Here is an 18506-nt window from a genome sequence, read left to right on the forward strand (position 1 = left end):
TTTGAAACTTGCCTCATTTCTTTTGGCCTTGAGTGAGGTCCTAACAACTTTGACAGCAGCCCTCATGCCAGCAATGGTTTCAGTTCTCTTCTGAAAAGAGATGTTCAGGCATTCAAGCTCACAAATCACTGGTGAGGCAAGGATGAGACCCAAAACTGTTTTGCCTTTCCTAAACTGCCCTAGCAGGCCATTAGCAGTAGATGCAGTATTTGAGGCACCACAAGCCATCTCCTGCAAGCTAGCCAGCACTGACCCATACTGTGACAAAACAGCTGTGATGGTTTTGCCCCGTATTGTCCATCTCGTGGGACACAGGGGTTTTATTGCAGTGCATGATGGATTCTCTGCATGTGCTATTGCTGCATGGATCGTCTTACACTTCCCTGAATGAGACAAAAGGACTCCAAGCTGGTTGACCCAATCCAATGGGTCTCTGATCAGAACTGAGGCTAAGCAAGCTTTCTGTGTGATTAAATTAGTACAGTGTTTTATCAGTGCCTGTGCACCAGCATGCTTCCCAGCCATATTAGCTGCCCCGTCATAAGTTTGACCTCGTAAACCGATTTGCAGTGTCTGAGTGCATCACAACCGAGCAAGATTCAGTCATGAAACTTTACAGGTGTGTACTTGAGATCAAAATGAAGGCCAAGTTTGAAGATGTGTGTGATCCGGGCAAGGGTGCAGCGAGAAGGGGTTTGGAAATAAGAAGTCGGGATAAAAGAGTTTCTGAGTCTATTGGACCTGCATCTGGGCATGGAGTACCTACAGCCTGATGGAAGTAGCTTAAACTGGCAGGACAAGGGGTGGCTAGGGTCAGCTGCAATGGATTGGGCCTTCTTTGCCACTCTGTTGGAGTAGATGTGGGAGAGAGTGGGGAAGTTGATGCCTGCAATCTTGCTACATGTCCTGACGGTACTTTCTAGTCGTCTTTTTTTTTTTTTTTTTATGGACAGAGAACCAAACCAGCAGATAAAACAGAAGGTTAAAACAGACTCAATAAAACATTCTCATAAAAGTGGGGTTAATGTTACAATTCCTCAGTTTACGATAAAAAGTACATACTCTTTTAAACCAAACAGCATCAGTGTGTGGTTTAAAACATAGCTTGCTATCAATTATTGTGCCAAGGTACTTATATTCTGAAGGCGTTTGATATGGTTGAATGGGGCTATATGTTAAACATTTTTAAAATGTATGGGTTTGGCAGCATTTCTATAAAGTTGATTACACACAACAAATGACTGTACACAAATGACTGTACCTCCAAGGACCCAGCTGTCAAACTCTTAAAATTTGTGGACGACACCACTGTCATTGGGCTCATCCAGGATGGTGATGAGTCTGCATATCGGCAAGAGGTTGATAATTTGGTGCTCTGGTGCAGTTAACACAACCTAGAGCTAAACACTCTGAAGACTGTGGTGGACTTTAGGTAGCACCCCACAGTGCTGCCCCCCCTCACAATATCCAACAGCCCAGTGTCAAATGTGGACTCATTCAAGTTTCTGGGCGCCATCATTTCCCAGGATCTGAAGTGGGAGTCCAACATCAACGCCATCCTTTAGCCAGGTTAGACACTTTTGTTTGGCTGTTGGGCCATTAACGCATCATCCCTTTCCCTCTCTATCGCGCTGCGTTAAGCGTTAATAATAAAGGTCAGAAAAAGTATTGTGTAATAATAACTCAACAAAAACATCATACAATTTTAGAAATATGTATTCACAATGTACATAAAATGTAGCCTACATATGGTCATAACAAATATGTAAACAGTCTACACAAGACGCAGCAGTAAGTGCAAAATGTGTAAGTGACATGTTCCAGGAAAAAAACCTAAATAGCCAACAGACTAAAGAAGACATACATGAACAGGTGTTTTGAACTTTGGTTCGAGTAAAGTGGCGAATTTTTTGAAGTCAATCGACTCACACAGTTGTGTAGACATCCCAGTATCAATACACATATTAACCCACACTTCCTCCCGCTTTTGGTGTTCCTGCGTATGTACTAACCAGCAGCTATTGGGTCGCCGATGACAGCCTTCCTGTAGTGTTCTCTGTCCTGCTGTTGTCTCTGTCATGCTGCCTAGCCCTGTATCCATACATCCATGCCCGTAATGTTACCGGGGTTAGCTTATGTTTCGGGGAAAGGGGGCTTTGCTTTCTCCTTTACCTTGTTAAGGTAAGCTAGGTTAGCCTCCTTGCTTGTGTGCACTTCTCAAATGTACTTTCAAATTCGTGGATTTTTTCCCTGTAATAAATTGTCCACATATTTTACCACCTTCCATTGCAAGGCACTTGCTTTTATCTGACACAGTCATAATCAAATAGGTGCCGCTTTCTTCCGACTTTCGGTACCGCTATGATGCCAGGCGAGGGGCATGGACTATGTTGTATCAATTTGACATGGAATGTCGGGATTTCTGGGTTCCCAGTCGGAAACTATACATGTCTACGGGAAATGTCATGGTCGGAAAGATATAACGTTATTTGCTCTATGAAAGACATTGACAAAGACGAAAGCTAAGGACATTTACTCGATAATTTTATTTTATTTTAGTTAGTTTTGCAAACAGACATTACAGTTTTAGTTTAGTTATTATTTTTTGTAATGCCTCGTTTTTATTTTTATTTCAGTTAACGACCATGTTTTTTCCCACCTAGTTTTCATTATTTCGTTCGTTTTCATTAATGATTATAACCTTGCTATGGATAAGGGACTTTTCAACAAACCGACCACAGTCGGTCAAGATGGGCCCCCACCACTCCTCTTCCCTGTCTTTCAGTACAGGTGCTCCACAAGGCTGTGTCTTGAGTCCCTTCCTGTACTCTCTATACACCAATGACTGCACACCCACCCACAACACCAATGTCATCATCAACTTTGCTGATGACACAACAGTGGTTGGTCTGATCAGCAGGGGAGACGAGACGGCATACAGGGAGGAGGTCCAGAGGTTAACAGACTGGTGTGCAGTTAACAACTTGGCTCTAAACACCAAAAAAAAACAAAAGAGCTCAGTGTTGATTTTAGGAGGAAGAAGGAGCACCAGCCTCTGGTGATAAATGGGGGTGTTGTGGAGAGGGTGTCAACATTTAAGTTTCTGGGCACACACATCTCGGAGAACCTCACATGGAAACACAACATCAACTGCCTGATCAGGAAGGCACAGCAACGACTATACTTCCTGAGAGTTCTCAGGAAGGTCAATCTATCACAACATCTGCTAGTATCCTTCTATCGCTGTTCGATTGAGAGTGTCCAGACCTACAACATCCTGGTGTGGTACAGCAGTAGCTCTGCAGCTGACAAAAATGCCCTGCAGAGGGTAATCAAAGCTGCTCTGAAAATAACCAACACACACCTACCTGCTTTGGAAGACATCTTCACCTCCTGCTGCCTCCAGAAAACAACAAATATACTGAAACTTAACTGAGCTTCCCACCCTGCCTACCATCTCTTTGACCTTCTGCCCTCAGGCAGACGATACAGAACACTTAAAACACGCACCACTAGATTGTTGAACAGTTTTTACCCAAAGGCCATCACTACGCTGAACACTACCATGCAATCATCCAGCTAACTGGGATTGTGCAATAAATTTGTATCTATTTATGTTTACAGAATATGTTGGCCGTGTACCTGCTGATAGTGTGAGTGTTGATGTGTGCGTGGAAGTGGAATGTATAAATGTTATTTATATAGTTTTATTGTTTTAATTTTTTTTACTTATTTATTGCTTGAGATCCGTCCTCACTTGGTGCAATGGAATTTCGTTGTATTCTTTTACAATGACAAAAAAAGGAATTTAATCTAATCTAAAACTGGTGCATCAGCATCAAAATAAAAAAGAGACTTCATCTCTCAATCTAGAAGGGAGAGGCCAGGAGCAGCACATTGACCCAACTCAACAGCAAGTTATTTAGTTGTTAGTCATTTATATACACATTTAATAAAGCCAGACTTAAAATGCAACCCTGACGGACACCTTTTCTCTGGGTGACAAATTTATTTTGTTTGTCTTCAATTTTAACAGCACCCATATTTTCTAAATACACAGATTTAACCAAATCATACATTTTGCTCCCTATACCACAGTGTAAGTCTGTAATAGAGCCCTTCATGCCAAAAAGAGTCTGCAAGAGTCTGATTTGTGCCCACTCTTATGAATGGGGTCAAATAAGCCCTTCACACCAGATGTCAGGAAAACATCCTGACTGTACTACAATATTAAACAACTTTAACACTGCACCCTGCCTCTCTGGGGTGCTGCATTTAAACATTTTATTTTTAATTCTGTCTGAACCATACATGTTCCTTGGCTGGAGAGCTTTTGTCTGTGTGGTCAATTCTTCCCAAGTAATTGGGAAATCAAATGGGTTTTGGTTGTCTTAATCTGTGTCTTCTAATGTTTGGAGTTTTTCTTTCATAATCAATTGATCTGAATTGATTTGACTTATTAGTATTAAATTTATGTGATATCCAGATGTCACAATTTTGGATGGGTAATGCTTGTTGTTGTTTTATGTTGAACTTGGTCCACATATCCCAGAATTGATTTTGCTTAATGGCGTCCCAAATATTTTCAAGTTTCCCACCTCACATGTACTCCACTGCTCACTGTAACACTCTCATAATAAAAACGTTTTTTGTATTATAACTAGTGGAGATGTCTCTCTTGGTTTGTGTGCTCTCTCATGTGAGCGTGCAGCCCTAAGTAGTGGTTCCAAGGTCATGGTGTGTGTTGTGTACGTCGTTGTGGACAAGTCGCCAAGTTGGCAACACTGTCAACAACATTATTGCTACATCGTTTCCTGATTTTCCCAAACTACAGAGCAATATCACAGAACACGCATTCGTTAATCGCGCGTCAAAAGAATGTGTGGCGTTAAAAGGAATTTGCGTTAACTTGTTACTGTTTTGTTAATTTTGACAGCCCTAATTAATACAGATATTTTGTCCTGTGTTGGAAACCTGAGGACATGTAGACATAAAGTCTCCAATTATATTGCCTCAATTTTGTCGAGAGTATAAGTCAATAAGTATATTCCTGTCAAGTCACCTGATATTCTCTGAGGATTTTTTGTTCCTTTGATTTAGCACCCACCTTGATGATGACTCTCTGGTCTGCCTGCTCTTCCAGTATACTGTCAGTGGGGTAGGACTCAATCTGCTGACGAATGGCTGAGGCAATGGCAGGGACAAAGGCCAGAGGATTCAGGTCCAGGTCATCACATAAAATCTCTGCAAACATCTCTGGGGTCATCAGTTTTTCTGAAGAGGGCGGATTGGTGAGGTTAGATAAAATTCTAAAATGTAATAACTTGACATTCTGAAATAAATTATACAGGTGACAATACGGGTTGTTTTGGATGTTGGTAAGCACATTGACTTTTAATATTATATATAATGTTATATTCAATTTACCATTCATGTTCCACGTAAAGGCATCTCGCAGTTTCTGTCCGTCTATTTCCATGTCTAGACGAATGGGAACCAGTGCTTCTACCTGGGCTGCATTCTCATGGATCACTGCAGGGTCGTGGTCATCAAAGCTGAGCAAGACAAGACATAATAAAACTCAATGTTGGATTATTATTGTTTATGCAAGTAATTCTAAATATTTAAGATAAAAAAAAACATAAATTGCACAATGTAGCTATGAAACTATTGTTATATCAGATCATATCCCAGTTAGTATTGGCACTTTGCTTGCCGGAGCATGTCTCTCCGCAGCGTCTACTCTCAAATGAACATTTTGTGAAATATCTTGCTGACCAAATTGACTTTTTTTTTCTTTTTTACAAACTAATGACTTTCCAGAGGTAACCAGATGCACATTATGGGAGACTATGAAGGCATATATCAGAGGTATCATTTTGTATACAGCTAGTGAGCACAAGAGATTATCTACACGCCAAACAGAATTGCATGATAAGATTCAGCAGGTAGATCGACAGCATGCATCTGCACCTACCCCTGAGCTCTTCAAGGAGAGGCTCCTTTTGCAAACAGAATATGACATCATGTCAACCAGTCAGACTCAAGACCTACACTTACGATCATTTTTTGAGCACTACGAGCATGGTGAGCGTGCAGGCAAGCTATTGAGTCATCAGCTTAGGAAATCTGAATCTGCAAATCAAATTCGAGAAATAACGTAAGATGGAAAAGTCACCTGTGATCAGAGGACAATGAACAGCCAATTTATGCAATTCTATAAAGACTTGTACACTTTGGATTCAGCCACCGACAACACAATAACCCAGTGGTTAGATGGACTGGAGTTGAAGGGAGTTGAGGAAACGGATAAAGTAGCTCTCGATCAACCCATCACTGTAGAGGAAATTCTTAATGCAATCACACGTCTGAAATCTGGTAAAGCCCCTGGACCAGACGGTTTTCCAGTCAAATTTTATAAGAAATTTGCAGCGAAGATGGCACCCTTCTTACTAGAAGTGTATGGTGAATGTTTTGAGAATAAAACCTTGCCCACAACGATGGCCCAAGCTACAATATCTGTACTTCTTAAGAAAGACAAAGACCCTTCTAAATGCGAATCTTATAGGCCATTGAGTCTACTAGGGTGTGACTAGCATTAGGGTGAAAGATATTGGCTTTCAGACTGGAGTCAGTCTTGCCTAAATTTATACACACTGATCAGACAGGGTTTGTGGTTGGTAGACATTTATTCAGTAATGTGCGAAGAATGTTAAATCTGCTCTACTCATCTGAATTATCACCTTCCAGAAGTACTTGTCTCACTGGATGCAAAGAAGGCTTTTGACCGTATAGAGCACAATTATCTGTATAAGGTGCTTGACAAGTTTGGTTTTGGCCCGACTTTTCAGACTTGGATTAAAGTGTTATATGCTGCTCCTCAGGCAGCTGTCCGAACCAACAGAATATTATCAGACTACTTCCCCATCTGTAGAGGCACCGGACAAGACTGTCCCTTGTCCCCTCTTCTTTTTGACATTGCTATAGAGCCACTTGCAACTACTCTTAGGAGCTCACCTGAAGTCATAGGTATAGTAAGAGGGGATATTACACATAAGGTATCATTATATGGTGATGACTCAATGCTTTTTCTATCAAACCCAAGCGCCTCTATTCCAGCTGTGCTGCAAATTATTGCAGACTTTGGCAAGATTTCTGTCAACCTCACAAAAAGTTTGATTTCTCCCATGAACAATCAGTCTCGGCAGATGTCTCTTAGCTCATATCCATTCCGTGTGGTGCGTGACAGTTTTACTTTTTTGGGTATCATAGTGAGTAAGTAACTATAAGGATCTATATAACAAGAATGTTAAACCCTTGTTAGATAAGACTAAAAGTGACCTGTTCCGTTGGTCAACCTTACCCTTATCACTAGCTGGGCGGATTAATTCTGTCAAAATGACTATCTTGCCCAAGTTTCTGTTTTTGTTTCAAACACTACCTGTATTCATTCCTAAATTATATTTTAAAGATCTAGATCAGGCTGTATCCTCCTTTATCTGGAATAAAGATGTCCCACAGATTAGGAAAGGGTTTCTGCAAAGACACAAGAATGATGGAGGCCTTAGTCTTCCAAATTTTATTAATTATTACTGGGCCGCCAATGTGCACAAGATTCAATTCTGGATGTCTCCTGCAGAATGCCAGCCTCTGTGGGCGCTGATGGAACAAGATGCAAGCTCTCCAATAAATTTTGCTGCATTGATATGCGCTTCACTGCCTCTCAGTAAAAAGCATCTCACCAACAATCCAATAGTGTGTGCCACACTCAAAATATGGTCCCAGTTCAGGATGCATTTTAAGCACCGAACTAGACCCAGTTAGACCCAGTATTTCAGACATGGTCTAAAAGGGGTTTGGCTTGTGTTAAGGATTTTTTTGCTAATGGAACATGTATTACCTTCCAGCAAATGGTACAGCATTACTCAATTCCACAGTCACATTTCTTTAGGTATTTACAGGTTAGGGACTATGTTAAAAAAAAACTTTTCTTCGTTCCCAGCGCCGCCAGTTCATGATTGGATTGACGAGTGTCTTGATTATAACTCATCTGGTAGAGGGTTAGTTTCTAGATTATATCATACAATACAAGGAATAGACACACCCTCCCTCAACCACATTAAGGAGCAGTGGCAAGAAGAATTAGGAAGAGTAATCCTGGATGTGGATTGGCAATGTGCTATACAGAGGATACACTCCTCCATATGTATCAGACATAGGGTACTGCAGTTTAAGATCTGCCATAGACTTCACCTATCAAGGGCAAGACTTGCTAAGATATATCCTGGTTCCGATCCAACATGCCTTAGGTGCCATCAGGAACCAGGAATGCTGTATCATATGTTCTGGGCTTGCTCTAAGCTCCGTCTATTTTGGTCTGCAATTTTTTATACATACACACAGGTTTTTAATAAAGATGTGGACCCTGCTCTTATGATTCGTATTTTTGGGATAGCACCTCTTGGCTCTGAACTCACAACTGCTCAATCGGAAGTACTAGCCTTTTCATCTCTGCTGGCTAGACGACTCATCCTTTTGCACTGGAAATCAGCTAACCCACCGTCATTTGGACGCTGGGTGACCGACGTTATGGCACATCTTAAATTAGAAAGAATGAGATGCTCCCTCGGTGGCTCAGATAAGAAATTTAAAAAAGTGTGGCAGCCCTTTGTAGAACATATAGAAAATAATTTCAGACCTATATATCTATATAGACCTGTATATCTATGCCCTGCATCCCCCCTCCCTCTCTTCCCCCTTTCCTCTCTCAATATACTTTATTTTATTATTTCTTTGTTGTCATGCATTTTATTTTTCATATCTATTTTAATGTATATTGCAACACATGTCAATATTGGTTTTCCATTACTTAAAATGTTGACATTGTAAATATTGCTTGGAAACCTGTGCAAAAACCCAATAAAGATAATTTCAATGATAATAATAAATTACACAATGGGGAAATTCACAATGTCACAGCAGCAAGTTTAGTTTACTCTTAAAAACAAACAAATAAATATAAGTAAAGAATAAAATAGTAAACAGTGGTATTTAAAGTATATACAGTCACATTATTGCACAGTAATCAGTCCTGGTGTGTGTGTGTTTTGTTTATGTGGTCTACTGGGAGCAGTGCTGATTGTAAAGTCTGACAGCAGCAGGAAGAAAAGACCTGCGATATCTCTCCTTGACGCAGCGCGGGTGCAGCAGCCTGTCACTGAAAGAGCTGCTCAGTACCTTCAGAGTGTCCTGCATAGGGTGGAATAAGTTCTCCATCATGGCAGATAATTTAGCCACTATACTCCTATCTCCCACAGCCGCCACAGTGTCAAAGGGGCATCCAAGAACAGAATTGGCCTCTCTAACCAGCTTTGGTTTTACTATCTGCCAGTGAAATGCCACTGCCCCAGTAAAATGGCTGACGCCACCACAGAGTCATAAAAGGTCCTCAGTAGAGCCCCTTGCACCCCAAAGGACCTGAGTCTCCTCAGCAGATACAGTCTGCTCTGGCCTTTGTGTTGTCAGTTCAGTCCAGTTTATTGTTCAGGTAAAAGCAGAGGTACTACTCACACGATGTGAACAATTTTAGTAGTCAAGTATTTTACCAATTATTCCACCAATTATTCAAGTTACTGGTTAAGAAAAACTTTTGCTTTAGAGAGCAATAGTAAACATACAAAAAAAGAAAAAAAGACAGGTCTCTTAAAATGAACAACTAACCCAAATGCTAACCAGCTGTGTGTCACCGCAGTGAGAGCTGTCTCACCTCAACTAGCAAGCATATTGATTTACATTACATGCTAGCATTAACGTTCGGACTGATACATGTTAGACATGTTAGACTGATAATGTTAGACTAAATGCTTTCTGCTTTTGCAATCCACTATCTTCTTCACATAAGTGCATTGTGTGACAGTATATAGCTATATGGATTAAAAAGCTGTTCCACCAGTGCTCCCCCTAGAGGCCTGGAGAACTTCCATTGTGTAAACTGGATGCAGCATTTTTTGTTGCATTTGTTTTAGGGGTTTGTGTGCTTTTCTTTTTGCATTGTTTCTATATTTGCAGGGTGTTTGTGTAATTGGTTGTGTTGTGTGTAAATGCAGCGCATTTGCTAAATGCTGCGCATGTGTTGTCAAATTAAAGGAGAATTCCGGTCGATTTCAACACGTAGCTCTGTCGTTTGTAAATTTGGAGTGCTGTCAGTAGCGAGAAAAAAGAAAACTATCGGTGCTGCTTACACCGTGTTATCCTCCTGCTAGATTTTGCAGCCAACAGGCTGAAACAGGGCAAGTTTTAAACTTGTTTTTCGCCTCTAAACATGTTTGAAATGTCATTACAAGTGCCTACCCTACTCACAGATAACGGATAACGAGATTGTGTCAGTGTAGAATATCAGCTCAGATGGATAGTTCATCCCAATCCGATGTGGAACACACAGAGGAGTTTTTGGAGTTTGATGGTCGGGGTTATCTTTTTGAACCTGAATATACAGACGAAGAGTTATTGGCACAAGATCTTGTCGAGAGAAGGGCACAAACAGAGGAGCAGGAGGCTGCTGCTTCAAGGCCACGACGTGCGGGGACAGGGTGGTGCTCCTGTGGAAACTGTATCGCAATGACCACTGAGGATGAAAGCCAGTGCTGTAAGGAATGGGATCTCATACAGCCTGGTCTGGATGGGTCCCCAGATAACAGACATTGTTTCGCCCATACAGAGAGGTTTCCCCATTTGATCTATAAGGATGTTCTGGAAGCGTTTTTTTTTGTCCCGAAAGTAAATTGGAAGAAGCAACCTAAACCGGACGGACCTGATGGCCAGCTGTCTAATGAGTGAGTACAACAGGCTTTCGTGAGTCTGTCCTAGGTACATTTGCTTTTAGCTGTAAATACACATTCAAAACACTAATCAAAACACACCTCTTCAGATTAGCTTTCCACATACAATAGGCTTACTAGTTACTGGTTTTATTTATTGTTGGTTTTATTGCCTGTTTTAAATGTGATATATGTGCTGGTTTTTACTGTAAAGTGTATTTGAGTACCATGAAAAGCGCTCTATAAATTATTATAAATAGATGCGCCACTTCTTTAGTGAAATACCCAAAGCTTGCCCCCCCCCCCCCAGCCAATGCCGACTCGTGGCCTACCAGGTGATTCTGGAGTGGGTTCTGAGAGGAGAGCGCCTTGGCCATGGCACCAGAAGAACATTACCTAGCTGTGTTGTAGCAGTGATCAAACAAGAGTACCCCTTCCCCACTGGAAGTTACACGGGATTCAAAGAGGCAGAGGAAATTTTGAGTTGAATAAGTAAATTGTAAGAATAAGTAAATTGTACAGTTATATAATATATTGCTAACACCTGTCTGTGATCAGTGGTTTTATAACAGTACACATTTCATTTGCGCTTTTGTGTCTTTACTTCAACAACAACAAAAAGTAAATTACAATATCACAATTTAGACACAATCAATTGATTGTGTTATTATGTATAAAGCAGTGTCTGGTTTTATACATAATCATGCCGCAACTTAGTCTGAAGTGTACAAAGAAAAAAAATGTTCAGTACTCTTTTCCAAGGCCTAGAACATGCTCATATAACACAAACTCAAACCATTTTCTCATATTCCTCCTGATCTAACTCCAAGCTCTGTCTGTTAGCTCTGCGAGCTCCTCTCTGCTTTCGCCGACAATCTCCACCGTTGCTTAGTTACCCATGCGCGATAGCTCTTGAACTTTTGAACTGTAGCCGGCCCTGCTCTGCTGGGTGAGCTGTGGTGTCAGGTTACAGCCTGTTGCTACAGTCATTACTATGGACATAACCACGGCAAATCGTTTTTTGGGGGGAAAAATAAGTTTTGGAATATTGGATTGTATGAGTTCAGCAATCGCCTAGTGTGGACTTCACCGGAAAACAGGAAATAACAGAGGTATGGATTAACACAACTTATATGCATTTCTGTCACATCTACTGCAGTCAGATTCGCTGTGTTCCCTCGGAAGGAATAACTGCACACACTGTAATGACATTTCAAACATGTTTAGAGGCTAAAAACTAGTTTAAAACTTGCAAAATCTAGCAGGAGGATAACACGGTGTAGGCAGCACCGATTGTTTTCGTTTTTCTCGCTACTGACAGCACTCCAAATTTACAGACAACAGAGCTATGTGTTGAAATCGACCGGAATTCTCCTTTAATTAAGAGGTTTTCTTAATTTGCTTGTGTTTTGTCTATTTGAGTGTGTTTCATTAAGTTGCAGTGCGTTTGCCCCTGTCGGCCACCGTAGAGAGGCTACATCAACAGCTGGGAGGCAATTGCCAGTGGCAGGGAGCCTCCAGAACCTGAGCTGTAGAGAGCAGTGATAGAGACAAACTTGAATTAGGAAGGTGTACCGCTGTATTTACTTTCTTGACATTTTGTGAATTTATTTTGTTAACTAAAAAAGCTAAGAGAGCTTAGCAAACTCGCTGATGGCGCACAATGCATCCTGGTACATGAGGCACAGCTGCCACAGCTCAACAAGCAGGAGAACTCGCTTTCTCAGTCAATATAGCACACACTGGGGAATTTATTTTTTCAATGGACAACATATACCATCAGTACTGACTGGACATCCACATTAAAGGTGGCACATTTTTCCTTTAAAGCATGTACCTGTAAACATGTTGGACAGTTTGGAAGAATAAGAAGAAGAAGAAGAAGAAAGAGGAATACAAATGAGAAATACTATTGAGAAATACAATAGAAAAATACCTAGAAACCTAATTCTCTAGTCCACACAGCACAATGCCTGAGTAAGCCTTAGCACGTTTAGGACTCCTGCACACTGCCTGCGTGGCGTGAGTGTGGTGTTTCTGTTGCGTGTCAGTTGCGTGTAAGCTGTGTGGCGTTGTGCGTCTATGTCTTTGCACACCAGAAACGTGATTTGGATCACCCTTGTTCGACATATGGGGAGAGAGTATGGGCTGAAATATGTGCCACCAGAAACTGAATTTGAATTTCTGAACTTGAATAATTGCATTAAAAAACTGAATTTGAATCACATAATTTGAAATTGTATTGTTTAATTTGAATCATTGCATTGAAAAAACTGAATAGAATAATTTGAAATTGAATTTATTCATTTGGAACTGAAGTCCAATAAAATTTGATCCTCACTGAAAATTCAACTCTCTATATATCTTCACATTCAGTTTTCACAATTCAGATTCAGTTCTCAAAATTCAATTTCAAGTTACTGTGACAGACATCCGGGTAGTTGAAGGATGAAGGAAGAGCAATCAAGCGCAGATCGATAGATAAGAGTTCAGTGGCGCAGGATCAGCACTAAAGATGCCAGACTGTTGTGCTGCTTATGGATGTTTGAACGAAAGAAATTAAAAAACCAAACAGCAAGGGATAACATTTCACAGGTGAGAATGTGTTTTATGATATATATGCCGCCTTCGACCTGCAATCTGAGCTCCGGCGGCGGCGAGTTACCTGGCTGTCGGCAGCGTCTCTTCCCCCGGGTAGGAACACAGCTTTGCCTCGCTGCTGGTCCCCGCTGGTCCCCGCTGATCCAGATGGGACCGGCCAAAGACAGAGTGGTGATCAGGAGGATCTTCCACGTAGTTAGGGATGTAACGGTATGAAAATTCAACCTTACATTATAGTGACGAAAAGTATCACGGTTTTCGGTAATATCGCTGTATTTTTAAAAGTGTGTTCAATATGTTCAGAAAACACTGATAGGCCTACACAAGCTGAAATAGTTTCAAAAAGTGTAACAGTGTTTATTATATTACAAAAATCTATGCAATAGGCTTGTAAAAACTATTGAAACAGGCTGCTGAAACACTGGCCCACTGTAGGGTGTCCGGTAAGAACGTCTGACTTTGAGATCCAGGAAGATTTATTTACAACTCCAACATGAAGTTAACTATGAAGTTGTATTTGACATTACATGTGAAGTTGGATGTGGTTCTGAAATATAAGCAAATAATAATGCACATTAATAAGCATCTGACTTACTATGAACATTATTTACCAAAACTAAATGTTATAGCGGACAATGCGGATTCCGTCCTGGTCGTGGAACAACGGACCAGATCTTTACTCTCGCAAGGATCCTGGAGGGAGCCTGGGAGTATGCCCAACCAGTCTACATGTGTTTTGTGGATCTTGAGAAGGCGTATAACCGGGTGCCCTAGGAGATACTGTGGGAGGTGCTGCGGGAGTACGGGGTGAGGGGGTCCCTTCTCAGGGCCATCCAATCTCTGTACGACCAAAGCGAGAGCTGTGTCCGGGTTCTCGGCAGTAAGTCGGACTCGTTTCAGGTGAGAGTTGGCCTCCGCCAGGGCTGCGCTTCGTCACCAATCCTGTTTGTAGTATTTATGGACAGGATATCGAGGCGTAGTCAGGGTGGAGAGGGGTTGCAGTTCGGTGGGCTGGGGATCTCATCGCTGCTTTTTGCAGATGATGTGGTCCTGATGGCATCATCGGCCTGTGACCTTCAGCACTCACTGGATCGGTTCGCAGCCGAGTGTGAAGCGGCTGGGATGAGGATCAGCACCTCTAAATCGGAGGCCATGGTTCTCAGCAGGAAACCGATGGAGTGCCTTCTCCAGGTAGGGAATGAGTCCTTACCCTAAGTGAAGGAGTTCAAGTACATTGGGGTCTTGTTCGCGAGTGAGGGGACAATGGAGCGGGAGATTGGTCGGAGAATCGGCACAGCAGGTGCGGTATTACATTCAATTTATCGCACCGTTAGATGTAAAAGAGAGCTGAGCCAGAAGGCAAAGCTCTCAATCTATCAGTTTTTGTTCCTTCCCTCACCTATGGTCATGGTCAAGGCTGGGTCATGACCGAAAGAACAAGATCCAGGGTACAAGTGGCCGAAATGGGTTTCCTCAGGAGGGTAGCTGGCGTCTCCCTTAGAGATAGGGTGAGAAGCTCAGTTATCCGTGAGGAGCTCTGAGTAGAGCCGCTGCTCCTTTGCGTCGAAAGGAGCCAGTTGAGGTGGTTCGGGCATCTGGTAAGGATGCCCCCTGGGCGCCTCCCTAGGGAGGTGTTCCAGGCACGTCCAGCTGGGAGGAGGCCTCGGGGAGACCCAGGACTAGGTGGAGGGATTATATCTCTAACCTGGCCTGGGAACGCCTCGGGATCCCCCAGTCGGAGCTGGTTAATGTGGCCCGGGAAAGGGAAGTTTGGGGTCCCCTGCTGGAGCTGCTACCCCCGCGACCCGACCCCGGATAAGCAGATGAAAGATGGATGGATGGATGGAAATGTTATAGCCACCAGCATATAACAATAAACAATACTAAGAATTACATTAATTTCTCTGTAATAATTAACATAAATGTAACATATTATTGCTCAGTATCACAAACTGAGAATAAGCCACATCTTTTACAGCACACATATCCATAACGGAGCAAACAGTGTAATACATCTTTAATAGCTAAGCACGTGGCTCCACAAGCGCTAGTCTGTTTACCTTTCTTTTACTGTCTATGCCGTTTACTGGCGATTGCACGTTGCTAGCAAACGCAACCTGAATATCAACACATGGCTGCACAAGTAATATTAAACAATCTGCACATCTATCAGCTATGCAATAAGAAAAGCAGCAACAGCAATATTATCAAGGCAATAATATAATATGTATATCTCTCTACAAATAAATGTCACGGGCTAAGTGTATCCACATCATAGCAGAACACTTATTGAAATATGAATAAACATTTAACGTTTACACAGATAACGAGGCAGTAAAACCCAAGACAGTTTAGCAAGCTACAGAATAGTTTTAACTTACGTTCTGGGCTAACCACTTAACTTCAACATAATTAAAAAGAAAAAAGCCCACTAACATACTGCTACATTCTGTACCGTTCTCCTGTCTGTGCGTGAGTGATTGGCAGGAGATCAAAGCATTTAACTCTCGTCACGGATTTGTCAATCATCTCAGGAGAAAGAGCAAGTGTTACTATCGTAACTACAAGGCTGATACATGACGACGGAGAGAAGCTACAGCGGGGCAGCAGAGTCTGTCTGCGGCTGCAGGATCTGGAGCTCACTGCCCGCTTCCTGGGAGCCAAAACTGACACCACGCTGCTAGAGGCCCAGGCCGTACTGCTGGGCCCGCTGGAGGGAAGGGAAGCCTGGGAGAACCATTCGAACCAGGACCCAGCAGAGCGGACTGTCACAGCCTGCTGAAGTTTAAATCACAGGTTTCCTAAAGGGAGTCTAGTGGGACACGGACTGTGGATGACGAAACATGACTTTAAGTCTCGTTAAATAAATAAATACATGCAGAAATAAATGAATAAATAGTGGAGGAGTGAGCCTGGACATTTCAGTCTGTGTAAACTTCACTTTGAAGCAGAAGGGTGAAGTTTCCGTTTGGACTCAGAACTGTGAACTGATTATAATAAACTAAATAATAAATATTCTTTGTATTAACACATTAATTAGTCTCTTTGTTTTGTTTGTTACTGCACATGATGATAAAGCTAAATTTTTAAATCACAAACAAAACTAACTATTTATAAACGCTCTAAGGAGACAAACGATCAGATATTAGAGTTGATACAAATAATACTCAAATAATAATTTACTATTTTGTGTTTTAATGTGGAAACATCTTGTATAAACTCAGGGGACTGGCTCTTACATCACATTGTATTGCAGGCTTGCCGATATACAAAGTAAACCAATACAATTCAAATGTTTAAATTAATTAACATAATGGCTACAATAGTCACACCATTGTAGCCATTTTGCATGCAGTAGGCTAGGCTAGTTCATTTTAAGTTTACTTAAGTGGAAGAATGTGACTAATAAACCTAGGCCTACTAGCACTAGGAATTACATTTTGAACATGAAGTAGATTATATTAATATCAAAAGCTTACATTTTCTCTGGACTCGATCATAAATACATGTCCGACCTTTGGAACGAACCAAAAAAACTTGAAAATCGCATGAGATTTTGACGATTTATGGTGATTTTATTTCCGTTAGACCTTTGCCTACATTGACGCTGATGCCGTAAAGAGGATTGGCTTCCCCGTGCCAAGATGGCGGCTCTATTGAACAGCAGTAGCCAAGGCGACATCTAGTCAGTATATATATCTATAAGTCCGAAGAGGAGTCTTGTGTATCAATCTGCGCTCAATGGCTCTTCCTTCATCCTTCAACTACCCAGATGTCACAGATGTCACAGTAACTTGAATTAGAATTTTGAGAACTGAATCTGAATTGTGAGAACTGAATGTAAAGATACATAGAGAGTTGAATTTTCAGTGAGGATCAAATTTTATTGGACTTTTTCAATGCAATTATTCAAGTTTAGCAATTGAAATTCAAATATAAATGATTCAAATTCAGTTTCTGGAGGCACATATTTCAGCCCATAAGAGAGTTGTGGAAACTTACTGCACTCAAACAGTAGTATACTTCATGTTAAAACATAAATATATACCGATTTGATTACAGCAAAGACAATGTTGGCAGTATTGACGGCAAAATAGGCTACAGAATATTTCGTTCTGTATTGACAGGTGCAATAAATAAAAATCGATAATTATTTATTATTTGTTTTTTATATTACATTTATATCTGCATTTATGTCAAAACCTAGAGACTTTCATACATCAAAATGTCATTTACTAAATGTATGTGTGTCAAAATGACATATATATATATTTTCGTATTCTATTTTACATGGAAACGCGAGAATGTTGGAAGCCAACACGCTTGCGTGTCGCGTGAAAAATAGGCATCGGTCCTATTTCTGGCATGCACGTATTTTTGGTGCGGCTCGAGCCACGCCTGAGACGTGCGTGTCACGCAGGCAGTGTGCAAGCTCTAACCTGTTACATGGGAGCCAAAATAAAAACGGACACGCCACGCAGCAGACACGCTCATGCAGGCAGTGTGCAGGAGCCCTTATTCTGCACCTCCCCCGGGGCTCAAGCTCATAACCTAAGACATCAAGGGCATGTTATGATCTTGTTGAGCTATGTGCCAAGTAAGAAACCAAAGATGGCTTCACACTACACAATATCTGAGGCAATCACCAGGGCTGCATATAAAGGCAGATTTCAAACTATTGTCAAATAATCAGTTATCAAGACAAGATTCTGAGAATTTCTGTACTTAAAGTAAACAACATAGAAATCTGTAATTTTTACAAAGACTGATTCCTCCAAAACTGATGTTTAAAGATGCTCTATTCCCATTGACTGCAATAGCTTACATGAGGATAGAATTCAAAATATTGTCAAAATTTAATAGATTGATACGAAATGAATGAGAATGATGTTGAATACATCATTGTGAAATGCAGGCCGGTTTATACACCAAGGGAACTCTCCTCTGTTTATGTGACAGCTGTTTACATCCCACCCCATGCTAATGCTGGACTGGCACTGAAGCCTCTACACTCTGCTATCACTGAACAACTGAACTCTCTCAACTGAAGGAGTTTTCATTGTAGCAGGAGATTTTAATCAGACTAAT

General features: G+C 41.4%; 2 protein-coding genes across 2 annotated transcripts in view; one reads left to right on the forward strand and one right to left on the reverse strand.

Moving 5' to 3' along the window:
* The window catches only part of LOC144531180 (SWI/SNF-related matrix-associated actin-dependent regulator of chromatin subfamily B member 1-like), a 63771-nt gene that overhangs the window by 12720 nt on the left and 32545 nt on the right, over positions 1–18506 (reverse strand). The window contains exons 5-6 of the mRNA XM_078271164.1: positions 5428–5555; positions 5108–5274 (exon numbers count right to left, since the gene is read on the reverse strand). Of these exons, the coding sequence (XP_078127290.1) occupies positions 5108–5274; positions 5428–5555 (295 nt within the window). The remainder of the gene's footprint in view (positions 1–5107; positions 5275–5427; positions 5556–18506) is intronic.
* On the forward strand, positions 13437–16200 carry LOC144531628 (small ribosomal subunit protein bS1m-like). The gene is made up of 3 exons (XM_078271876.1): positions 13437–13628; positions 13828–13861; positions 15953–16200. Exons 1-3 carry the CDS (start codon positions 13437–13439, stop codon positions 16198–16200), a joined length of 474 nt encoding a protein of 157 aa, XP_078128002.1.

This window comes from Sander vitreus, chromosome 16, assembly GCF_031162955.1.
Source record: "Sander vitreus isolate 19-12246 chromosome 16, sanVit1, whole genome shotgun sequence".
NCBI classification, from domain to species: domain Eukaryota; kingdom Metazoa; phylum Chordata; class Actinopteri; order Perciformes; family Percidae; genus Sander; species Sander vitreus.